The sequence below is a fragment of the Camelus dromedarius genome, chromosome 18, assembly GCF_036321535.1.
Source record: "Camelus dromedarius isolate mCamDro1 chromosome 18, mCamDro1.pat, whole genome shotgun sequence".
Classification (NCBI taxonomy): Eukaryota; Metazoa; Chordata; class Mammalia; order Artiodactyla; family Camelidae; genus Camelus; species Camelus dromedarius.
The window spans coordinates 22,212,329-22,238,758 of NC_087453.1; the positions used below are offsets into that span (position 1 = coordinate 22,212,329).

At 43.3% G+C, this 26,430-nt stretch overlaps 2 protein-coding genes across 2 annotated transcripts; both read left to right on the forward strand.

Moving 5' to 3' along the window:
• Positions 1-2,130: 2,130 nt before the first annotated feature.
• DEFB121 (defensin beta 121) lies at positions 2,131-3,295 on the forward strand. Its single transcript, XM_031434448.1, has 2 exons — positions 2,131-2,188; positions 3,135-3,295. Exons 1-2 carry the CDS (start codon positions 2,131-2,133, stop codon positions 3,293-3,295), a joined length of 219 nt encoding a protein of 72 aa, XP_031290308.1.
• A 12,813-nt stretch (positions 3,296-16,108) lies between these two features.
• DEFB119 (defensin beta 119) lies at positions 16,109-25,211 on the forward strand. Its single transcript, XM_010993883.3, has 2 exons — positions 16,109-16,269; positions 24,953-25,211. The coding sequence occupies exons 1-2, from the start codon at positions 16,212-16,214 to the stop codon at positions 25,144-25,146; spliced, it is 252 nt and encodes an 83-aa protein (XP_010992185.2). The 5' UTR covers positions 16,109-16,211; the 3' UTR covers positions 25,147-25,211.
• The last annotated feature ends 1,219 nt before the right edge of the window (positions 25,212-26,430 follow it).

The window sequence follows — 26,430 nt, forward strand, 5'->3', positions numbered from 1 at the left end:
ACCCACTTCAGGCTCAGGGAGAGGTAAATAGTGTGGAGTGAAGGACCGCAGCACTGCAGGAGCCTTTTTAAAGGGATCAAGCACATCGGATTGGCCTCAGGGCCAGGTTTCTGATTACACCTTCAGCATGGGGACTTTGGGCTCCTGCATATTTCACAGCAAAATCCATTCATCAGTGGACTTCCTGCAACCTTGTCTGGAAAGCACACATTCCCACAGAGATTATCTCTAATCTACTCATTTCCCCCCCACCCCCGCTCTGCTTGCATAATTTTCTTTGCTCCTTTTCTTTTCTTACTTTATAGGCATTCACCTCACTCATCAAGTGTATATGACTTCACGCTTGGCAAAACAGAAAAGCTCAGATTTGTAGATATCAGCAAGGGAGGTAGTTATATTGTTTCCTATCCTTTTACAGTGGTTTCTCTCTATTAGCTAATGAATCAGATCCTTTTTCCCCAGTCAGATTATTTACTTGGAGAGCTTTGAATGAGAGCCACGGCAAAATAGTTGGTTTCAGCAGAAATGAGGAAGTGGAGATGCTGAAGCTTAAGAATGGCGGACACCCCAGAGATGGAGATGACTGTCTATGGCTCAGGTGTGGGGGAGTTCCTTTTTAGCTTGTGAAGCTAAACGAAATGAAAAGACGACTTACAGATTGGGAGAAAATGTAAACAATGAGACTGACAAAGGCTTAATTTTTAGAATATACAACAGCTCATACAATTCAATTAAAAAAAACAAACAAACCAAATAACCCAGGCAAAAACATGGGCAGAAGATCTAAATAGACATTTCTCCAAAGAAGACATATAGATGGCCAACAGGCACAGGAAAAGATGCTCAGCATCACTAATCATCAGGGAAATGCAAATTAAAGCCATGGGATAACACCTCACACCTGTCAGAATGGCTATCATCAAAAAGAACATAAATAACAAATGTTGGCAAGGATGTAGAGAAAAGGGAGCCCTTGTACACTGGTGGTGGGAATGTAAATTGGTGCGGCTACTGTAGAAAACACTACGAATTGTCTCAAAAAATTAAAAACAGAACTACCACAGTGGGAGGGTACAGCTCAGTGGTAGAGTGCATGCTTAGCATGCACAGGGTCCTGGGTTCAATCCCCAGTACCTCCATTAAAAAAAAAAAAAACAAACCTAATTACCTTCCCCCAATTAAAAAAATAATAATAAAGTAAAAAAAAAAATCACCTACCATATGACCTAGCAATTCCACTCCTGGCTATACATCTGAAAAAAACCAAAAATATTAATTCAAAAAAATCTATGCACCCCAATGTTCATAGCAGCATTATTTACAATTGCCAAGATATGCAAGCAACCTAAGCATCTATCACAGGTGAATGGATAAAAAAAGAGGCAGTGTGTGTACACACTAAATACCACTCAGCCGTAAAAAAGAATGAAAATTTGCTATTTGTAGCAACGTGGATGGACTAGGAGGGCATTATACTAAATGAAATAAATCAGACATGGAAAGACACTTACTGCATGATGTCACTTATATGTAGGATCTAAAAAAATACAGCAAACTAGTAACTATAACAAAAAAGAAGCGGACTCAGAGATACAGAGAACAAGCTAATGTTTACAGGTGGGGAGGGTGGGGAGGGGCAATACAGGGGTGGGGGAGTGGAGGCACAGACTACTGGGTATAAGACAGGCTCAAGGCTGTATTGTACAACACTGGGAATATAGCCAACATTCTGTAATAACTGTAAATGGAAGGTAACCTTTTAAAATTGTATGAAAAATAAAACTTAAAAAAATTAAAAAATAGTAAAAGCATTTCCCCCTTCTTGGCTCCCCAGTTACATTATAAAACTCTTCAAAGGCAAGACTGTGTCTTCTCTTTAACTTCTCTTCCCCATCTCCTGGCCTCCCCTGGAAGCGCAGAGGAGGGTGGTGTGTCCAACAGCCATTCAACCAGTGTGGTTGATTACTTGTCTACCTAATTGTAGATGACTGTTCCCTTGCTGGTTCACTGATCATGGCTCTGCCACGCTCCCTGGGGCAATAAATACCAGTCTGGACTGCCCAGAATGGAGACCTCTGTCTGTCTTGCCAGCCTAGAAGCCTCCTATCTCTACCTGAGCCCTCATCATTCATGAAATTCCTTCTTCTGATTTTGACTGTTACCCTGCTCCTGGCCCAGGTCACCCCAGGTAACCAGGATCTCTCCCAAGGGAGAGTGGGTCAGGGAACCTGATGCATATTCAGGAAACTCTGGGAGCTCTAACAGCTTGGGCTGGGAGAATGGCCTTTGGATAGCTCTCCAGCCAAGGGGACGTTCGCATTCCCTAGTACTGATTTTTCTAGTGTCATTGGGTGACCACTCTAACCTCTTTCTGGTTGGCTCTGGTGAAGCTGAATATGATAATGGAGTGGCAGGAGGGTACATGGAGGAGACAGACCTGGACATAGACTATAGGGGAAATGGGAGCTTTTCCAAGAACATTCCTTGGGGGAATTTGAATTTTGATCGATTGTTGCCTCTATAGAAATGGTTCCTGAATTTCTGATTGAGGATTCGGATTCCACTCTCAATGTATCTGTGCTACTTTAGGTTGTAGGTTCCCCAGAGCAATGATTCCTAATTATCTTGGCTTGTGAAGACCAGTAAAAAGCCCTGGGATGTTGTGGAGAAGAGTTTTACAGATACTCAAGAAGACTTGAGGATGTCCTGATGGGTGTATTTCAGATTCCTGTCCTCTTTTGTTGATAGGGTCAGAAAAAGGTTCCCAAAGGCAAAGGGAAAGGATTAATACCTGAGCACCTGTGTACCTTATAATATGCGGGAGATGAAACCCTGGAGAGAGGATCCCCTCTTGCCTGCCCAGAGGGAGCTGGCCAGGGAGGGGAAGCTGCCTAGCAGGTCCCAGGCCATGGAGTGGGGAGAACTTCGGGACTGTTCCTGGGGACACAAGTGGGAAAAGAAAAGATAGTGCCTATAATCTCCCTTAAACCCGGAGGATGTCTTGTGGGGGCTTCTCATGTGCCTCCTAATTTCCCTTATTACTGTTTCTTCTACGGGGCTTTGACCTCCCCCTTCCCCAGACCTCTGCTTACTTCAAGACTGACCTGCCCTCTCCTTCTTTTTTTAAATTTCAGCCATGAAGTGTTGGAGTAAGCTGGGAAGCTGCAGAACAAAGTGTGAAGAGAATGAACTGTTCTATGTATTATGCAGGGATGAGACTATGTGCTGTGTAGATCCCAAGTACGTACCTGAGAAAAAGGGTAAATCCTCAAATGCATCTGGAAGATTGGCATAAACTTCTGTGGCCTGACACCTCATCCAAAGTTGAGTCTATCATCATTGGACCCTACGGTTCTGTGAAATCATTCTTGACTCTACCCTGTTTGTGCCTGGCAGTTCTACCCAGTTATATTATATTTAGAAATATTATATACATATATATAATAAATAAATAATAAAAGAAATAATTAAGGAAGAAGGGTGCACATGGGTATTAGGGAGAACAGGATGGACTAGTAGGTGGTCATAACTGCAGTCTTATACATAGCTCCTAGTCTGCTGGCCCACAGCTGCTCCCAGATGGTGTAAATAAGGAATGTTCATTCTATCCATTTGATCTTTGTTTTCTAGGCCAGCACTGCCAATAGAACTTTTTGCAACAGTAGAATTGTTCTACCTTGTTGTCCAATATAGTAACTACTAGCCACTTCTGGCTGTTAAGCACTTGAAGTGTGGCTTGTGTGCCTGGGGAACTGAATTTTTCATTTTATCTACACTTAAATTTATATAGCTAATGTGGCTAGTGGTCACTATATTGGACAGTGTAGCATTACAGTCTAGAGATGTAAGGCTGAGGCAGGCCCTGGGGCTCCATCTTAGGGTATTTTAGGGGAAGTCAAGGAGGCAAGGAAGGACCTGCGATGAACGCAAGAATCTGTTCTTAGCCTGCTGGTTCTCCTTCTCTACTTTCACACCAAAGGCTGCAACTCTCCCCTGATAACACTTGCAGTTTTGTCCTGTTAGAGACTCCAGGATTGTGGAATTCACCCTTGAGACAGTTGGTATCAGGCCCCGTGTAGATTCATGCTTCATCTCTTTTCTCTCCCCCTTGTCAGGGCTGCATGATATTGAACTGCTAGTTGGTACTTTTCCAGGACTGGTCCTGAACTGAGACAACAGGGGTTTTACTGTATCCAGCTCCATGATTTGGGTCACAGCCCCAAGTGTTCCCAACCCATTGTTACTTATCTGACTAATCAAAGAGAACTTGATTCTTTATCCTGAGTTGGAAAGTTCTGTTTGGAGTCACCTGTCTACTATCTAGTCCCTTCAATATGAGAACAGTGAACCTGGTCTCAGCCTAGGCAAACCATTTAATTCCCTTCTGTTTTATTTTATCATCTCCAAAACAAGGACTTATCCTACCCAAAGTACAGGGTTATCATGAGAATTAAATGAAACAGGAAAGTGCCCAGTACAGAGTCTAGCATACATTTGATTCCAATAAATGTGAGTTGAATCTAGATTGATCTGACCCCCACCCCAATTTTCTCCTTTTAGACCCTGTATAGAAATACCCTGCCTGTAAAAAATTATAGATCCTCCTTCCCCAATTTGTCCCAACTCCTACTTGCCAGATTGAATCACTCTTAAAAGTAAATGAAGCCATTGATTTCATTACTTTTTCACTCAACCTCTCATCTCAACCTCCTGACTCCACTTCCCCCTGTACTCAGGCTGGATATCATGATTTAGCCCTGTAACAATTCTTCTGCAGAAAATCTCAACGCCCATGTTCCAAGCTGCCTGTTAAATTCCCAATCTGGTGGAATGCGACCGCTTGCTTGGCTTCTCCATATGTATGCTTTAGCAGCTGATTTTTCTAGGAGAAAACTATCTAGCTGGCCTCATCGATTGCATGGGAAACTCAGGGCCTCAAACCTCAAATAGCCCTCAATATTTCTCCACCTGATCTCTTGTTTCTTCTAGGAAGCTTGATTTCTTACTCTTTGAAGTCACTATTCCATGCTTTATCCTGTCTCCTCAATTTTCGATTACTTCTTCTCTCTAAAATATTACTCCTTGATTCATATTTTGAGAAAACTGAAACAATTCCTTCATCTTCTCTTTACTAAGTCTACATATTCTTTCCCCTGGTCCTACACCTCCTGTCTTCCTTTGGTTTATGATGGAACAATGGTGCCTACTCCTGAGAGACCAACCCTTGCTCTTGTCCACATCCCTCCTTTCTCCCTTACTCAGGGACTTCTTCTTCAATTATTCTCTTCACTCTCTCCCTCTCTACTGGACCATTTCTATCATTATACAAAGTTCTAGTACCTCCCATCTTAAAACAAAACATCCCTTAATCCCGCCTCCCTCTCTGGACTATGCCCCATTTCTTTGCAATTCTTTAAAGAAAAATTTCTCAAAATGTTGTCTGCCTTCACTTCTCTAGTTTCTCATTTCCCATCCAGTTTTCAACTCAGTTCAGTTTGGCTTTAACCTTGCCATTGAAACCTGTCTTGTAAAGGTCATTAACTATCTCCAGTGTTGCCAAGCTCAGTAGAGGCACACCGATTTTCTTTTCATTGACTTCTGAGCAGTTGACAGAGGGGCCACTACGTCATATTGAAATGCTTTCTTCTCTTGACTTCTAAGTTACCAGACTTTTAATTTTCCTTTAATTGGCTGGACAATTTCTTTTCAGTCTTCTAGATAGGCTCCTCCTTCCCTCCTTCCCGGTCACCAGGGCTTGTTTCTGGGCTCTTTTCTCTCTATTTTTCCCCCCACTGGGTGCTTTGAATACCTTCCATGTGCAGATCACTTCCAAATTCATATCTCCAACCCCAGACTTTCTTAAACTTCTAGACTGATAGATCTGCCTCCTCAAGTGACATCTCCATTTGGATGCCTAAAGTACCCAGAATGGGACTATTGTTGGGGACCTCACTTCGCCAAACTACCCTCTTATTTCCCTTTTCAGTAAATAGTAACAACACAGACCCAGTTGCTCCAAACCAAGAGGTCATCCTTGGTTCCTTACTTGGCAACATTCCATTCAATTTATCAACAAGTCCTGTGGCTCTACCTTCAAAATATATCTCAAGACCATCCATGCTTTTCCATCTAGTTCAAGCCACTGTTACCTTAATCTGAATTTCTACAGTAGTCTCCTAACTGGTTTCTTGTTTAATCCTCTAATTTTCAATACAGCAGCCAAAAGGTAAATCATGTCCTGTCACTGCTTGGTTTAACACCAAACTATGGCTTCCCGTTTCCCTAACAGTAAAATCCAGACCCCCTTCCATGGCCTGTGAGACTTTGCCTGACCTGGCTTTGCTCACCTCTGTGGCGTCTTCCTTCATCCTCACAGGTCACTCTAGCCTCCTTTCTGTTCCTTCATGTCAACAAGCTCTTTCCTGCCTTAGGGCCTTGTGAATGCCATTCCTTCCGCCTAAGAAAGCCCTTCCTCTGATATCTATGTAGTTGTTTTTGTCCCATCCTCCAGGCCTTAAATTTTTTTTCCTGGACAAATTCTTTATTTTCAGATCAGTAAACTGAAGATTTTTAATATAAAAATCTAAGTAATCTGATTAAAAAAAAAAAATTAAAAGGCCCAGCAACACGGTTACTCATTCTTGAAAAGTGTCAATCTTCTGGAACCTTCTCCAGTTTGCCATAGTCCTCACCACTCCCTAAAGTTTTCCTGGTGCAGAAGTTCAGTATCAGGAGCAGCACTAAAACCCCCCAAATGATGACTGTGGCAGACCATGGTGGTACACCTGGCCTTCCCCCTTCATTTGTGTTACTTGCCTGACCTGCCAGTCACTGAAGGCAAGTGAACTTGAGGCTTCATATTTGCAATTGATGTGTTTCTATGAGGTACTGGGGGGAAGTATCATTTACAAATCAAACTCCATCTGAAACGCATGTGGTTTCCTATTCAGAGGAATCAACTGTCAACTACCTCTTTTTTTACATCAAGTAAGCACTCTTGGTTATTTTTCTATTGCCTTGATAAGAGCTACAGCTTAGCATGTAATTCTGAGAGCTCCATTTGACCTATTGAAATTCTGTAAAAATTTCTTCCTTTCATTATTATGACATTTACTTTTGCACAGGGGAAGCTTGGGTTCAGTGTGATTGCTCTTCCTTTGTGAGTAATCTGTTTGGCTTTCTTTTCCTGGGTGGATAAGATCACATTTCTTAGACAACTTTTATCATAAAAATAAAACTGTTACCAAGACAAGTTGAAGACAGAGTAACATTAAATTAATTTTTGCCAGGGACATGGTGAACTCATTAGAGCTCTAAGATCGAGACTTTTTGTTTTCCACCCTAGCAAGTTTTCCTTTTTGTATATAGTTAAAAAAATTTTTTTATTGATATTTAAATTTCATATAAAGTTTACCCATGCCCATGCTAAGCGATACAGTTCATTGATTTTTGGTTTCAAAACATTTCCATCGTCCCCCATATTTCCTTTGTACTCATTTGCAATTAACCCCAGCTCCCACACCCCAGCCCTGGCCAAGCCTGAACCAGGAATATACTTGCCCCAGTCATGACCTTAACTTTGGGCAGGTACTGGTCCTCCTTAATCACTCATCACTGAGGTCAACACTCACACCAACAATGCCAATGGCCACAGGTGTTCAGGCTTTAAATTTAAATGTTACCCTTGTAGGGAGTGTATAGCTCAATTGGTAGAGTGTATGCTTAGCATACACAAGGTCCTGGGTTCAATCCGCAGTACCTCCTCTAAAAGTAAATAAACAAGTAAACCTAATTACCTCCCCCCCAAATAAATTTAAAAATAAATAAACTTTTAAAAATGTGGCTTTTCTCGACATATTTGACGATGAAACACCTTAAATTTTACTGGATGTAATGGTTAGCATTCATCAGAGACCAACTTCAGCAGAAAGGGCATTTCTTGAAAGGATAACATATAGCTCATAGAACTGACTGGAAGTCTAGACAAGTGGACTTGGAAGGACTAAGGGGGAGTGGGCAGCAGAAATAATCTACCAGGATCCCACCACCAGCACTGCCATCCTGGCACTGGACACCAGCACCACACCTGGACTCTCGCCTGAACTGCTCCTGTGGTGGCTCTGTCTGTGGGCCACCGTGTGAGTATTTTCTCCACTTGCCCTGTGGTTTGGATTTAGTCCTCTATTATTCAAAGTTTTTTTTGAGCTCCCAGTTGGCTGAGTCTGGGTTGTGTGCCTGCCTGCTAACACCCAAGGTGGCACCCAAAATATTTGCCTTTAGTGCTTTCTACAGTGGGAAGTCAGCCCTCTTTTCCATCAAGACCCAAAGAATGGAGAATGGTTCCCAGATGGAAAGGGGTTCAGATGCTGAGTGGCCGAAGATGCAGCAAATAATCACTACCATGGAATATTACGCTAAAGCCTTTCCCTTCACCTGGAGTGTTTCTCCTTCCACTTTGACCTTTCTGATTGCCATGGCCAGGACGAGGAAGAGGAAGTGGGGGTGCCCAGGGTGCAACATATAAGGAGGCACTCACTCTCAAGACTGCGCAAGGGTCTCCTTAAATGCTGAACCCCAGGCACCTCCTTCGCTCACCCTAGTCCTGACCTTGCCAACTGCATCCTGCATTTCCCCTTTGTAGCACCCACCACACCTGTAGGTACGTTTGTTAAACGTCTGTCTTTGTGATAGGCTGTAATCTCCACGAAGACAGAGACCACGGCCGATTTATTTCCTGCATCCCAGAACAGAATTTGGCACAAACTGGGGATTCAATCAAGATCAGTTTAGCAATTGTCTGACTTAATGACTTGTATGTTTGGCTTCAAATAGGCAGCAGAAATGGCCTCACGAGAAAATTCCATCTTTCAGGGGTTGATTCACATTGGAAAATTGTAAGTGTTTGATATTCAATAACTACGGGATGATATTGAAAATACATTTATAGATGATAAGACAGGACACTTAGCAGGGATGGGTGACAGTCACACCGTCCATCACTGTGGTGCACTGGTCAGCGCTTCCATTACTGCTGAGGAGACTGAAAGGCATGCTTTTGTGAGTCAGGTGACGTCATCTCTGAATATCTGGAGTTCTTGAGGATATCCTGCCTTGCCCCAAGAGTGAAATTATTGCATATTAATGAGTCAGTGATACAAGTGTATTTAGTATTTTTTAAACAAGCACTGTTGATATAGTATGAATTTAATGTAGCAATTATCTGATAATTTCTTTTTCTGTTTTATTTGAAGAAGCATCAGCAAAAAAGAGTAAAAAAGATAATTTTTTCTGCCTAGGTATTGGAAGGAAGGCCAGGATACTTTGTATTCTCCCTTTTCCACTGGGGAATTGACAATGTGTGTGTGTGTGTGTGTGTGTGTGAGAGAGAGAGAGAGAGAGAGAGAGAGAGAGAGAGAGAGAGAGAGAGAGAGTTTGTGCCCTGATGCCAATCCTTTCTCTCCCCCATCCTTATCTTCATTAGGGAGGTCAGGTACAAGAAGGGCAGTTAGACTGGATTGTCTCAGGAATGGGATGAAGGTTTTTTTGCTTCAGGTTCAAGACAGGAGGAGTAGCCTTGTATTTGGGGGTTTTGAATTTCCACAACTGGGAGAAGAGATGGGGTTTGATTTCAAGAGCGTTTGATAAAGCCCCCAGGGTGACAGGTACTCAGATGGGGTTGTAGGCATGGAAGGCAACTACCGTGGACACAACCACTATGACCGTGGTCCTGGGAGAAAAGCAAAGATCTTTATGGCTGGGCTTGTGGTCGGTGGAGAAAGCTACGGTGAGGAGTGATTCTCCAGCTGCCCAGAACTGCCAGGTGAGTGGCCAGCAAAGCCCATCGGCAGTATCCTGAGCATGAGGAAGGAGCAAGAGAAATAAGTATCATCATCATGGAATAAGCATCAGGTCCTTCTTCATTTCCCAGAACCAGAAGGAACAAGTGGAGAAAGTCAGGAAACCCCAGCAATAACTGACCCTGGACATCTCACCAACTTTGAGAGCGGTATCTTGGAGATAAATAAAAAAAGAAAAGAAATCTAGCATTTCCTGAGGCTTGAATGTGGTGGGGACATTCATAACTGGCATGTGACTATTAATATTTTAATGATTTAGAAGAAATACTTTTACTAGCATCTGTTTCTTTCACAGAACATTGCTTGAAACAAGGCACAGCTGGGGACACCCTGGTGTAGGGGTTTCTCTACCATCCAGACCCTCTTTAATTGTCCCACCCTACTTTCATCTTTCATGTGACCTTGGCCCCTGTATCACCTTTCTTGGAGCCGCAGACCCTCACCTGGATACTTTTCCCACGTTGCTGGGAAAGTGAGGCAATGACGTGAATGCATGCGAGTGAGAGATGCCTACAAAAGACTGATTTTATGGTTCTCCTTTCTATTACCTTCTTGCCCTGTTTTTAACCTCACAGGTTGATGGGAGGAGTAAATAAGGTACAAATCGCTACCCTGAGAACTTGGTAATCAGTACTTCCCTCCTCCTCTGCACTGTGGGATTCAGGCTGTAGAAATGGGTAGTCCCTTCAAGTCCCTTCAAGAACTTCAAAGTGTAACTTGTAAAGATTTCAGGGGTGGGTGGTGCCGGTCTCAGAGCCACTGACCGGGCCAGGCTGTACCCATGTGGGAAGCACTACAAAGGCCAAGGCTACAGTCTGTTCTGGTCTTGATGGGTCCCAGGTGATACCATGCAATAACCAGGGGCCGAGTTGGCTCTCTGACCAAAGTCTGCCTCTTTCCCTGTCTCCTGGCTGCTTCGCCCACAGTGGCTTCTGCTTACTGGCCACCTTGGAAGCCCCTGCTCCTTACTCTCCCTTTTCAGCCGCTTCCCTTAGCTTTGGCCCAGAATTCCCAGCTTAACAGAAAAATCACCGTGCAACTGTCATGTTCCAGAGTCATAGAATGTAGGGGCTTGAGGGGAAGAAAGGGACTGAGCTGTACAGAGTTCGGGTCATGGCATTTGATGATCGAAGAACAAACACACATGCACATAGGTACTCAAAAATCCACAGACGTCCCCCCTGACACACACTAATTACACCTCTACACACAAACTATATGTAGATATAAACATACACATATGCACTCAAGTACTCATGTACACAAAATACTTACAAATAACACGTGCACAAAATATACATGAAATATACAATATTTGAGCGTACACTGCTCTGCTCAAATTTATACACATAAACATAAGCACAAAAAACCAAAATGCAATACAAACATAAACCCAGACACCTAAACTTAAATGCGCCATAGCAATTAAACCATCTTTTTCAATTTCTCCTTGTCTCAGTCCAGGCCATTTCTCTGAATCACAGTAGGGCTTCTAAGGTAATCTGTGTATAAAGGATTCATAAGGGGCTTATAAAATATTGCAAAGAGCTGTAATCAGGAAGGGCCTGGCATCTCCAGGCTGGGAACTTCTGGTCTATTACAGTAATGCCAGCAGATACTTACATCACTGTCACTAAGTGTTGGGTATTATTCTAAGGGCTTTATGGGTATTCACTCATTTGATCCTCATTAATAACCCTATGAAGTAAATACTATCATTACCCCGCTGAGGACATAGGTACAGAGTTAATTAAAATTTCCAAGGTAACACAGCTGGAGACTAACTTCAGAATATAGGCTGGTCAACATTTTGCTAAGTTGTCTCATTCCATACTGAGTCCTGCAGATGCTGGGTGACATACTCAAGGACACATGGTAAGGTGCTCAGCCCCCAGTCCTGGACCAAACCAAACCCCCGGCATCTCCATCACACGGCTGGATGGTGCCCCCCACACTCCCTCATCTTGATCAGCTCTACTGTACACCGTGCAGGTCCGGAGAACACCGTGACTGACCTTAAACAATACAGAAGTTCACGGGGCTGTCCAAGTAATAAAGCAACACGCAATCTGAAATAAAAATGTACTTTCGTGAAATGATACAAAGTATTTTTTTCATGCTGAAATTAAAATGAGTTTTCAGATTTTCTGACTTTATTTTTGCCCTGTGCTTTGCTGGGGGTCCTGAGCCTGCCTGGGTTTTCCTGTTGGCCCAAATTCCCTCACAGGTTTTTCCCTCCCAGCTCTCTGGTGGTTCTCCTGTGTCACCCACTGTGGCTTCTCTAGACTGTCCATTTTCTCCAAGCCCTAGTCCCTCCAGCCAGCAGAGGAACTTAACTCCACATTCACTGAGGCAGCAGAGGCCAAATCTGCTCAGGGTTCCCATCTCCTTCTCTCTCACCTCAAAAACAAAGAATTGTAACTAAAATGTATTGACTACTTACTACCCGCCAGGCACTGTCCTGAACACTGGATACACAGTTTTGTTTTTTTTTTTAATCACTTAAAGGTTACGACAAACCACCAGGGAGCTATGATTGTTATCCCCAAATTGGTTAAACAACTTGCCCAGGGTTGCTGTATCCACTATGGTTTTTAGCGAAGGAAAACTTTGGCTGTTGGGCAGCTCAGAGAAAGAATAGAGAGTCACGCTGAGAAAACAATGGGGTAGGTAGAGTCAGAGTGAAGGGTCAGCCTACAGACCCAGTTCAGTGAGGACACAGCTGCCACTGAACCCCCTGCTTGGGACCCTGAGCTCCACCCCTACCTGCCCTGCTTCCCTGCTGCCCTGGACACTGGCTAGCACTGTGGGTGGGTTCTTTTGCTAAGATGAATCCTCCACTGTTCCTGCTTTCAGGAATTACGAGCGCCTGATTCAAAGAACAGAAAGGGGGCATCTGATTGGCTGAACCTAGGCCACGTGCTCACATCCCAGAGGGGCAGGAACACAAGTGAATTATGGGAGGTGGCACTGCAGGTCCCCAAAACCTCTAGGGTGAGGGGATTTATTCCAAACGGAAGATAGATTCAGATGTTAGACAAAAGCAAAACAAAACAACAAAACAGATGGATATCTACAGCAGCCACAGAAATAGCAAGTCTCTGAGGTAAGATTTGAATTCAGGTCTGTTTGACATAAAAGTTTGAGATTTTAAGTGCAATGCTATAAAGTCACTCTATAAACCCCCTTCTCAGAGGAGATCTCCCTCTGTTGAGGTCCTGTGTTTTCTATTAATTCTTTGACTCCATCTCCTTCTGCTTCTCTTGAATTTTTCTCTGACCAGCTCCTCTTTCTTTTATATCCCCTATATCTGATTATGCAGTGTATTTCCCCTTGGCTTAAAAAATGTGGTATCTCCCACATCTTTACAAACACATTTTCTCAGGACCTTCCTCATGGTCAGGGCTCTTTTGGAGAGAGTTGTGAGTTTGAATCCTGATCCCCTCAGTGGCCCTGGTTCAGTCATTTTATTTCTCTAAGCCACGGCTTCCTCCTGGGTCAGACATCCCTCCTTGTAAGGATTAACCTCAGGTGATGCTTAATACATAGTCGATGGTATTATTATAAATATTATGTCCATCATGGCTGGGGGTGGGAATGGGTAATGACAACAAATGGGTAGGAGGGATATTTTGGGGGTGATGGAAACATTCAAGATTGGATTGTAGTGATAGTGGTACTGTGAATTTACTAAAATTCACTGCCTTGTACACGTAATGAGTGGATTTTATAACATGTAAATTATACTTCAGTAAACCTGTTATAAAATAACAAAGGTCACAAACAGGTGACCTTCAGTTTTCTGATCTTACCTGCATCTTCTTTCTGCAGAGACTCCTCAAAATTTTCTAGGCAAGCATCACTAGAGGTTGCTTTCTGACTGGCTTCCTCCCTTGGCTGGGACCCCTGTGAGGCCAAGTCTGAAGAAACAATGGGAGACCAGGTTGCGGACAGAAGCCAGTCAGACATGGGTTCAAATCCTGGATTTCCCATTTGGACAGTTGAGCAAAATGCTTATGCTTCTGAGCTTTTGATTTCAAAGCAGTACAATAGGGGGGAAACCATACCTGGCTGCTGTGAGGATGAAGTGAGACTAGACCTGTGAAAGACTTGTCACCAACTTGACAGACAGTCAGTGCTCATGAGCGGGTTATGGTGGCTACTCCCACAGCGTGGGGGAGAGGTTCATCTCTGTGGGTTCCAGCTCACAGTGATGATTTTCTTCTCTCACATCCTTTACATTGATTTTTCTCAGTTGTGATGCAGACCTTGTAATTCCCTAGGGAAGCAACAGCCTTCTTATTAATCTTCCCTTGCTTGCCTCCACCCTGGCAATTATTTTCAACACAGGCTGAAGACAGATTTTTCTGGGTAAAAAGAAATCTGACCATGCCACCATGGTTCTCTCTAAAAGAGCTTCCTATTTCCCATTGCTTAGAGATGGATTCCAAAGCCCTGAGCATGGCATCGAAGGCCCCATAGGATGATTTGGCATCTGCCTCACCTCCCCGTCTGTCTCCAACGTTCACAACCACAGCTGCCTGCCGACCACTCTCCTGACATTCCTCTTTGAAAAATCTGCTTTCTGCTCTCCGTTCTTCTCCCCATCCAGGAGGCCGTTGAGCAGTTCACGTCACGTAAGTCTCAATCTTGTCACGCGTGAGATGGAGGCGTGTGACTTCCACTTCTGAGGCTGGTTCTGAGGATGACAATAATAACAGTGATGAAAAATAATAATAATGATAGTGAATCATGGTTCAGCACTACTATGTGTCAGATCCTTTGCTAAATAGTTTACAAAAGTTATTGCATTTAATTAAATCAGGAGCTATTATGATTGGTATTTTTTCATAAGAGGATCAGAATGTTTACCTTACTCCAGTAGTCTAAGATTCTGGAATTCTCTTCTCTCTCTGTCTCCCCTCATAGTCTCTTAAATTCTGCCTGACGCTGAGCCCTTTGTCAACTTCTGAAGCTCGGCTGAACGGGCGCAGTCCCCAGGCTTTCTCTACGCTCTAGAAGGACTTGGGTTGCCTCCCCATTAGATCACTTCTTACAGCCTTATTCAGTGTATATGTTCTTTGTTCAGTCTACAAACACTTATTAAGCACCTGCAGCATACCCAGTGTGTCAGAGATTGCTAGCTCCTCCCCAAGACCTGTCTTTCCCATCTTCTTAGTAAGACCCCCCTCTGAACTTTAGCTAGTGGCCATGGTTGCCCAGAATAAAGAAACTATTTCCAGCCTCCCTTGCAGCTAGATATGGCCCTCTGAATGAGCTCTGGTCACTGGACTGCAATGGAAGCAACGTGTGCAGATTCTGGGTGGGGCTCTTAAAGGGAAAGGTGCGTACTTCATTTCCTTCCTTCCTTTCTCCCTGACAGCTGGACTGGGGACTCGATGTTGGGAACTGGAGCAGCCCCCATGGATCATCAAATGAAGCTGCCTGATAAGGACGACACAGCATCAAGCCAGGTGGAATCTTGCTCCCTGCTGAGTCATGAAGCTGCTACACTTGACTGCTGGCCAGACTTTTATATAAGAAGGAAATCAGTATCTGTCTTTTGGAATCATTGTTTGGGGAGGACGTCTGTTAAAATAGTTGAAGTCATTTCCTAATTAATACGTCAGGTGATGCTACGGGCACTAGGGTTACAGGGCAAATTTCTGATGTTCTAATGGGAGAGACAAAGTTTAAACATGTAAAATAAATTTAAAAATAACAGATAAATATATGAAGGTCACAAAACAAATTATTATGACACAGAGTGACTGTGGGTGGGAGAACCCTTATCTAAGGTGACCCAGAAAAGCTTCTCCAAAGAAGGTGACGTTGGAGCTGAGGAGACTGAATGATGAGTAGGAGGTGGCTGTGGGCAGCGCTGAAGGCAGAACTTTACAGGAAGAACAAATGACACACACTAGAGGTTTGAACTGGGAATGAGATTGGCAAGTTCAAGATTCAGAAAGACATACATGTGTGTGTCTTTCTGTTAGAAAGTTGAGAATGAGTATTTTTTAAAAATTAAGTGTTTCTTGAGATGTATTTGTGCATTAATTAATTCCTTTGTGGATCTCCAAAGGCCAAATGGCTTTAATTTGCCTGTCTCCTTACCAGGAGGGAAAGGCACTTTGGGCACAGTTGCTGGCCAGTTTCCCACACTCTCATCTTGTGCTTTGCTACGACATCTGCTACACACTGTCCTTTGGCCTGGCTGATCTGATATAAATCCTCTTCTGCTATAATTCACTGCCCACAGTCCTGCCAATAAAAGCAAGGCTCATCCCTGCTGCAGAGAACTCTATTTCCATACCCAGCAGCACAGCTGCCTCCTTCTCCTGTGACCTTCCAGCCATGAAGTGTCTTTTCCTGTTTCTTGCCATCCTTCTGGCCACAGAACCAGTGGTATCAGGTAACTTGGGTGTCTCTCAGATGTCTGGGATCCTGGTCACAGACTTCTCCCCTCCCCCTCCTTTTCCGCCTAATTGGGCAACATCTGAAACCTTTCCTTATTTCAAGTGGTTTTGGGAGGTTTTCTCACAATCATCTCATGTCCACATCTCTCCCTGATTCTTTTTGCCAAGGTGGGGGGATGATAGAAGTTTGGAGCACATGAACTTAACGGCAGGCTAGTATTCTGGTGGGATCTTGGGAGAGGACTTAATGGTGAAGGGTTTGGTGCAGGTTTGGGACTTGCTGGGAGCTTTGGGAGATTAGATTGAAGGCTGGGAAGGGGAATTATAAGGGGGTGGAAAGACTCTGGGGTTGAAGTGATAGAGGGAAGATGAGGATGAGCTAGAGGTAAGGAGTTGGGCTTTCTTGATGGCTTGGAGCAGGCTGGAGGAGGGCATGGGGTTTTGGGTTGAGTACAGCTGGTGTTGGGGATTAGGCTGGGCCTTGGGCTGAGGCTGGCAGGTGTACTGGATGGTGCGGGGTGTTTGAGGTTCAGCTAGGTGATGGACAGCTGCTCAGGACTGAGTTTGGTGCCTTGATTAGATTGGGGTTTAACTTGGAGTTGGGCTCCAGGGGCACTGGGTTTGGTACGGATGGGAGTTCTTATTAAGATTAGACTGGTATTTGAGTTTGGCTTGGGTGAATATGGGATCAAGGAGGACTGGAGATTGGGTTGTGGCTGGAGCTGGGACTTGTTGGGCTCAAGCTAGACAAGGTCAGGCTAAGGATAAGGAGCTGAGTCTGTTGAAACGTGGGTGAATCTCTTCCATTTCCTAGTATTACAGGTGTTCACGGTCCTTTTCCCATTATTCCTCAGCTCCATTAGGTGGGAACTTCATTGGCTTCATGTGATTGGCTTCAAAGTTAGGAGTAGGAGCTTGGGGGATATGAAGACAAAAAGGGGGGATTCTGAAAAAGGCTTTTGTAAAAACCTTAAGTTCTCAACGTTGGAACAATTGCCTCAGTTCTCTCCCCTTGCGAGACCTCTTCTTTCCTTTCCTGGGACTGGGTCTAGCATTACCTACTCAACTCTCTCCTTCCCTTTTCCCCTCCTGCCCCTCCTCCTCTTGTCTTTCCATTGAGGGATACTAACATCCTTAATGGTTGTTCCTATGCCCAGTAACAGACTGTTGGCTGAATGGACATTGCCGGTTGGTGTGCAAAAGTAATGAAGACAGCGTCACACGCTGCTCAGATCGTAAACGGTGCTGTGCCCTTAGTCGTTATTTGACGATCAAACCAATGACAATTGATGGAGTCCTCCCCTGGACCACTCCTCGCCCAACAAACAAGTAAATCATTAAAGCCAAACTTGACAATTCAGGGAAGACACATGGAAATCGTGGATAAAATTACTTTGCTTCAGTTTCCTTAGTTCCCACATTCCATTAAAACTCGCAAATCTGTTTCTTGTGTCAGTCAATCATGAGGAAGGTTATTCCAAATGGATTGAGGGTGGGGGGGATGGCAGATGGGTGTTAAGAATTAGCAGAGAGATATCGATGGGGTTGGGCCACATCCGTGGGGTAATGATTTCAGTCTTGGACATAGTTCCTCATCTACTGGCTTCAGGAAAGGCTATTGGATCAGAGTGGACTGAGAAGAACATATGAGAAGCCAAGAGACTTAAAGACACAGCTAATACCTTGAGAGTGGGAGAATCCTTGGGCTGAGAGAGTTGATCCATCTTGGGGGTGAGTGAGCTGGGGTGGACAGGGACTGAGTAGAGCCCAAATCCTTGGATTTCTAGGGAAGTTGGCTGAGATGCCTTTTTTTTTTAAAGATTACTTTTTTTTTTTCAGGGGGGAGGTAATTAGGTTTACTACTTATTTTATTTTATATTTTGATGGAGGTACTAGGGACTGAATCCAGGACTAGCACTAGTACATGCTAGGAATGCACTGTCACCACTGAGCCATAACCTCTCTCCCCAAAATGCCTTTTGATGCTTGAGAGCCCACAGCCCCAAGGATCAGAAGGTTTCCAAATACCAAAAAAAAGATAAAGCACATAAATTTACTCATTTGTAATCAAATTTGTTCATCGTTTGTTTTTTACCTTCTTCTGTGGATTCATTGATTCATTCATTCAACCTCAGCTGTCCTGTCTCACTTATGAGTCAGACTCCATGCATATACACCTCTCAGAACTCCAGCTTCCCCATCTGTGAGATGGGGTGAATATAACCTATCTCAGGATTGCGGTAAGAATGAAATGGATAATGCAGAATGCAGTGCCCTGTCCATAGTAAGCCCCCAATAAATGTTAGCTGTTGTTAATGTTCATTGATTTAAGCATTGGAGGAATATGTGCTGTGTTAGACTGTGAGGAAAACAGATGCCTGTCTCATTTGAACTAAGAATTTAGCCTGGGAGAAGACTAACCAGTCGGGAACAATGAAGAATTCTGATTGGACAGCTGGAGGACTTGGGGCTCTTCCTAGTCTTTGTTATCTCAAATCCTATTCTCTGGGTCTCATTTATCCAACACAGTTGTTCACCCCTGGACTGTGTTCCCTGCCGTGAGGTCAGAGCCCGGAAGTACTCTGAGGCACGGTGCCTGTCATAGAGACAGAGAGACAGAGTTCACTTTGCACCATGGAGATAATTTGCTCTCGATTCAATATTTCCATTCTTAGACTCTGGAAAGAGAGACCCCTCCTCCTCTGATCATGGTCCTACTCTGGGCTTCCTCTGGCTAAGTCCCTCCTCATGGGTGAGGAGTTTTTGGGGGTAAGGGGGCTTGATCTGCCCAGAGATCTGCCCAGACCACCTGCCCATGGTCCACTAGGCCATGCTTTGAGTAGCTGGGGTCTGGAACTCCCCACCCAAAGAACCCCTGTGCTTTCAGGGACTGCATGGACTTTCCCTCCAGGTTTACCCCTGGAAGGTGGGGTCTATTGCGTCTGCACATCTAGGCAGGAGAAATGCCAAGGGACACTCCTCTTTGCAGGGGCTGAGGGCAGAGCTTGGAGGTTCAGGCTGGAGTGTCCACGACTGCACATGAGAACTGGGTGGAGCTGGGGACGGGCAAGAAGAGATCTGGGCTGGGAGTTGAGCCAGCTCCTCTCGGGCTGCATGGACCTCTGACTCCAAGAGTTATAAACTCAGATCTGACCTTCCAGGTTATTCTGAAGGGATCTTTCATAAAGGGCAATAAGGTATATTTTATTTATGCTGCTTGTTAGCTTGATTCATAACTACTAACTATTCAGGCATAGGATACATGAACCTCTATTTGAATTCTTGTCTAGAAACCCACAACTGTTAGGGTTGAGCCTGGAATTCAGATCCTGCTCTGGCCTCACAGCCCACCTCCAAGCCCACTTCACAGCCTTCATGTCTGTGACCTGGGGTCTGAGGCTGCACACCAGAGCTACCTGTGCCTTGAGGCCCTGGATGAGACCATCCAAAACACTTCCTTGCTGGCCTCCCTGCCTCCAGATATTCTTTGCATTAGTCTCTGTTATCAGGAGGATTATTTCTAGGAAGTTCATCTGACTGTGTTGCTCTCCTGCTTACATATCTTCCTCTGGTCCTCACTGCCCCGGGGTTGGGCATTCAGGACCTTCACGTGGTGGCCCAGCCTCGTTTCTCATGACTGCCACTCTTGGGCTTTCTCTTCAGCTCCCACCATCCTCCCCTGCTCCTCACGTTGCTTTGGTCCATGGGTCCCCACCACCTTGTCCCCATCACCAGGCTTATCTCTGGGATGAGCCCCTCACCCTTCAGAGCCCAGTTAATGCCCCACCCTGGAAAGCCATCACCCAAGCTCTGTCTCACTATTTCTTAATGATTCTAATGATAATAGCTATATAATAGTTGTCATCGACACTTCTGTGCCAGGTGCTGTTCTTGGTGTTTATAGGCCTGAAATCATTCTCTTCTTACAACAACCTTCTTCTTATCCCTATCTCAATGGATGAAGAAACAGAGGTCTAGGAGGTGATATAATTAGCCAAGGTCACATGACATTAAGAGAGCAGGGATTCAAACTCAGCTCCGACTGGCTTCCCAAAGAGTCACTCTTAAGAAGGTATGGCACATATCCTGTTAGTGTGGAATTATTTGTCATTGTCCCCTTCCCACCCATCCCCAAACATACACATACCAGATGGAAATCCTCAGGGGGTGAGAAGACAACTTATTTACATCTGTATGCCTGGTGTTAAGCCCAGGGTGGCTCAGATGTGACTTTCTGGTGAACAACACTTGTTAAGATCCTCCTCTGTGCTTTACGTAGAGACAACCGTGGGGAATGGTGGGATGGTGGGGTGAAAAAAGGGCTTGGAACTCACTACTAAGTCACTGTAAATTTTCAGAAGATACCTAATCCCCTTGTCTGAATGTCTGGACTTAGGGTCTGGGCAGGTGAAATCTTGAAAATTTCGTCAAATTATTCTTTTGGGAGATAAGATTCCATTTCCAACTGCCTTGTCAAACTTTCTTTATTCCAGATAGCACTCAAACTGTGAGAATCTCTAATCTAGGCAACTTTCTCTTATCTTCCCATTTCACAGATGAGGAAACTGAGGTCCAAGGAGGAAAAGTAGCCTATGTTCATAAGTAGGTTCAAAACAATGACGGCATTGATAAGCAGATTTTCCTCTGAGTTCTGGTGAGAGGGCTACAGGGACATGGAAGGTGACATTAAGTCACTGTGGGTGGTGGCACTTAGTGATATAGGCCTGGTAGGAGGGCAGGTGGGAGGAGCTGCAGCCCCCCTGACAAAAGCTTTCCAGTTAGTTTGAATATCTTTGAAACTCCTTTCTGGGGTGCCGTGGCCTCTCTCCAGGGGGGAAGATTGAAGCAGGCTGGCCTGCCTGCTCTCCCATCTCAGATGTATCCTCTGTACATTCTTCTTCTTCTTCTTCTTTTAGAAAGGTGTAGAATATCTATTTTCTTTCTTTCTTTTTTGGGGGGGTAGTAATTAGGTTTGTTTATTTATTTATTTTTGGAAGGGGTGCTGGGGATTGAACCCAGGACCCTGTGCATGCTGAGCCTGCGCTCTATGACTTGAGCTATACCCTCCCTGCTGTACAGTCTTCTTTTGGACGCAAGTCCCACATTGGCCTTTCTTCTCAAGGAAAATGGAAAAGGATCTCATCTCCAGGGGATATGACAGAAAGAGTGGTGTTTTTGCTCTTGTAAGGCTTCCTGGAATCTCTCTTTTCTTCCTTGTAGGCTGAGGAGTGAAGATGGGGATAAACTTTGTCTGTGGAGAGCAGGCGCCCCTGAGATGAGGGGTTGACCCGGCGGTTGTAGAAGCGTTGACCCCAAAGCAAGGATGGCTGGGCACCTGTCCTGGACCTTTCCTGGGACTGATACACAGGCCTGCTGGTGTAGCTTAAGCTCAAGTCAGCCTCTGTTTGCACAGCAGTGTCCACAGTCTGAGTTACATTTGATACTTGGATGAGGAATTCATCTTTGATTCTTGTCCAAGCACCACACGAATAAAAATATTTCCTCCTTATCTCTCCTCATCCTTGCTTGGACAACATATGTTCTTTGGTGAAAATAAAATTGAATAGATCCCTTTTATTCAATGCAAGGGTTTAGGTTTTCAGTGTGTGTTTGAGTGTGTGTGTATTAAGCCCGTTTGGACATAGGGGACCCTATGTTCTTAGCAGCAAGTTCAAGGCCTGGCAAAGAGTGGGTGCCACTAACCATTTGAGGAATGAATGAGAGGCCCTTGAATGCCAGTTCAGAAGTTTGGGTTTGATACTGAAGACCATAGAGGGCCAGGGGTCCAACTGTCATTATCTAAAAATCAGTTATACTTCTATATCCTATCACTGAACATGTGAACATTGAAATTAAAATTACAATACCATTCACAATCATTCCAAAAAAATAAAATGCTTAAGTGTAAGCCTAATAAAACATGTACAGAAATTGCAGGCTGAAAACTATAGAATGGTGATAAAAAAATCAAAACTATAAATAAGTGAAGAGACATAGTGTGATTATAGATTGTAAGATTCAACTAGGAAATATGTCAGCTCTCCATAAGTTGAAAGACACATTTATCACAATTGTTATCAAAATTCCAGAAAGCTTTTTTTGTGGACATAGGTGAGATTATTCTGTCTGTATCTCATCTATAAAGAAGTCCACAAAGGAGTGGGCATAGCTAAAAACAAAGAAAAAGTCAGAGGAATGATTCTACTAGGTTTCAAGATTTATATAGCTAAAGTAACCAAGACTGTGTGTTCCTGGTGGAGAGACAGCCACATAGATCAGTGGAACAGAATAGGAAACTCAGAAATTGCCTTACACAAGTACAACCAACTGATTTTCCACAAATTAACCCCAAATAGATCACAAACTTAAATGTAAAATGTAAACTTGTAGAAGAAATATAGGAAAAACTTTCAGACCTAGGGCTAAGTGAAAAGTTCTTGGAAACGAAGAGCGTTAATCCAAAAAAGAAAAAAAATCAATAAATTGGAAGTGTAAAATGTAAAACTTTCACTCTGTGAGACCCTGTGAAAAGGATAGATGGAAAGACAAACTACAGACTGGGAGAAAAATCACACATCTGGCAAAGAACTTGTATCCAGAATATAGAAACAACTGTCAAAACAGTGAAAAACAAATGATTCAATTTGAAGAAAAACATGAAAAGATATTTCACTGAAGAGAATATACAGATGGCAAATAAGCACATGAAAAGATGTTCAACATCATTAGCAATTAGGGAAATGCAAAACCACAGTAAGGTTCCCTACATACCTATTAGAACCACTAAAATTAAAAACAGCGACACCATATAATCCTGCAATCCCACACCTGGGAATATATCTGAAGAAAACTCTAATTTAAGAAGGTACACGCACCCCCATGTTCACAGCAGCACTATTTACAATAGCCAAGACATGGAAGCAACCTAAATGTCCACTGACAGATAAACAGATAAAGACGATGTTATACACACACACACACACACACACACACACACACACACACACACACACTGGAATACTACTCAGCCATAAAAAAGAATGAAATAATGCCACTTGCAGCAACATGGATGGACCTCAGGATTACCATACTAAGTGAAGTCAGTCAGACAAAGACAAATATCATATGATATCACTTATATGTGGAATCTAAAAAAATGATACAAAGAAACTTACTTACAAAATAGAAATAGACTCACAGACACAGAAAACAAACCTATGGCTACCAAAATAGAAAGTGGGGGAAGGATAAATTAGGAGTTTGGGATTAAAATAGACACGCTACTACATATAAAATAGATAAACAAGGACCTACTGTACAGCACAGAGAACTATATTCAAGATCTTGCAATAATGGAAAGGAATCTGAAAAAGAATATATATACATATATACATATAAATGAATCATTTTGCTGCACATCTGAAACTAACACAACATTGTAAATCAACTATACTTCAATTAAAAAGTAGTGACAATACCAAATAGTGGAAAGGATGCAGAGAAACTGGATCTTTTATACACTGTGAAATGGTACAACCGTGCCCTGGAAAATTGTTTGGTAGTTTCTTTCTTAAAAAACTAAATATGCAATGACTATACTACCCAGCCAATGCACTCTTGGGCCTTTATTCCAGAGAAATGAAAATTTAGTTCCAGCAATTTGTAGGCAAATGTTCATAGCAGCTTTATTTTCTAAGGGATTCGTTAAATAAAAAGTTATTTTTTTAGACCAGTTTTAGGTTCACAGCAAAATTGAGAAGGGACGGATTTCCCGTAGCTTTTTGCCCGCATTGCTGCAGGACCACTCCTATTTTCAACATCTGGTACATTTGTTACAATTGATGAATCTACATTCAAATCACCCAAAGTGCATAGTTTACATTAGGATCCACTCTTGGCGTTGCACATTCTATGGGTTTGGAAAAATGTATGATGACATGAATCCACCAATATAGTATCACCCAGAGTATTCTCACCACCCTCCAAATCCTCTGTGCTCTACCTACTCGTCTCTTCCCCTACTCCAATCCCTAGTAACCACTGCTCTTTTTTATTGTTTCCTTTTCCAGAATGTCACATAGTTGGAATCAAACAGTATTTAGCCTTCTCACTTTGGCTTCTTTCACTTAGTGATTAATATGCATTTAAGCTTCTTCCATGTCTGTTTATAGCTTGGTAGCTCATTTCTTTTTTAGCGCCAAATAATATTCCATTGTCTGCATGTATCACCATTTATCTATCTTCTCACCTACTGAAGGGCATCTTGGTTGCTTCCAAATTTTGGCATTTATGAACAAAGCTACTATAAATCTCTGTGTGCAGATTTTTTCCTGGACATGAAATTTCAAGTCCTTTGGGTAAATACCAAGGAGTGCAGTTGTAGGATTATAAGGTCAGATTACGTTTAGTTTTGTAAGAAACCACCAAAATGTCTTCCAAAATGGCTAGACCGTTTTTCATTCTCACCATCAATGAATGAGAGTTCCTGTTACTCCACTTCCCTGCCAGCATTTGATGTTTTCACTGTTCCAGTTCTGGGTCATTCTAATAGATGTGCAGTGGTATCTCTTTATTGTTTTAGCTCTTTATGTTTTTACTATGCTCTCTGACTCATCAGATCTATGTTACTGCTAAATAGAAATTAACTGTTTTTGTTTTTGTTTTTGTTTTTTTGGCCAGGCAGACGTCACATCCTTCGATGCATGGGTAACTTGGGAATCTGTAGACCCTCTTGCAAAAAGGCTGAACAGCCCTACCTCAACTGCAGAAATTATCAGTCATGCTGCCTCCAGTCCTACGTAAGGATAGACATTTATGGCAAGGAGGGGAAAAACGAATGGAGCCAAGAGAACCGCTGGCCAAAAATATCTTGAGTGCTAGTGATCACCATCCTCAACCTGCTGCCAATACCCCTCATTAAAATTCATGCACCTGCCAACCTTGTGTGTCTTTCATCCATTGGAAATCGCAGTGAGAGACTGGGTTTTGCATGGTGAGAGATCTGTCCCACTCTGGATCCAGACCTGTGAGAGAGAAGGCTGGAAACAACTGGAGTGACCAAGAGAGAGAGAATCTAGACACATCAGTGATGATGGGGAGAGAATGTGCTTGAGCCCATTGAGGAGGGGTTGCAGGGTGCAGGCAGAGCCGTGACTTAGTCTGTGCTATGTTGGACTCAGTGGTGGGGACCAGAACCAGTGGGAATGATGCATAGGGCAGTAGACGGAGGTCCTGTAACAAATACATCCTAGTCCACGGAAGAACTCCCTAACCAGCTGGTGTAATGTAAAATAAGTCTTCCTGTCAAGGTTTCAAGTTGTGATGCTGAATGTCTGTTTGGTGATTACCGTGGAAGGACCTGAAACATCAGATGACGTTGCTCTTTCTGATGATCGTTAAGGTCTTTTACTTCTTGAGAAGCTAGGAGGCTTGTGCCCTCAGTTACAACCAACACTAGCTTTTAAAGGTAAAATTCTAATTTGACTTTTTAATGTCTTACCTCTACTAGTATCTTATTTTCTAATATCTGCTAATATTTCCATTTTAGTTCCACATTTTGTCAAAAGGAGAGTAGCCGAGCTTGCCAATTATCTTTCTCGATTTCTCTGCTTGTCCTCAACGCTTTACAATTTGCTTTTGTGGTTATTGTTCTACTGATTCTGGCCAAGGTCACCAGCAGAACTTGTTTTTAAAAGTTTCATATTTGTTGCTCAATTTCTATCTCACTCGGCCTCTTGGTAGCATTTCCAACCACAGTTCATCCCCTCCTTGACAATCTTAACTTGACTGGCTTCTGTGGCTTCACTCTTCTTTTTTTCCTCCTAACTTTTGGGCTGCTCTTCATTTATTTTGGGGTGTTCCTTTTCTGTCCTTTGTCTCACTGCATTCCTCCGAAGTTTCTCGTCTCTTGTGAGAATAAAAACCCTCCTCCTTCCTGGGAAAAGGTTGACAGCTCTATAGCCATGATAGTAAATAAATATTTTGAAAGGTTTTAAACCTTTCTCATTGAGTAGAGACAACTTGGTTTAGTGAACACACCTCTGAAAACCAAATTCTCGTGGATAGCATTATGCTTTGAAGGTCAGCCAATCAACGCTGGATTCACTTCTGTGTATACACTTCTAAATGGACGTCACTCAACCCCACATCTGTAACCA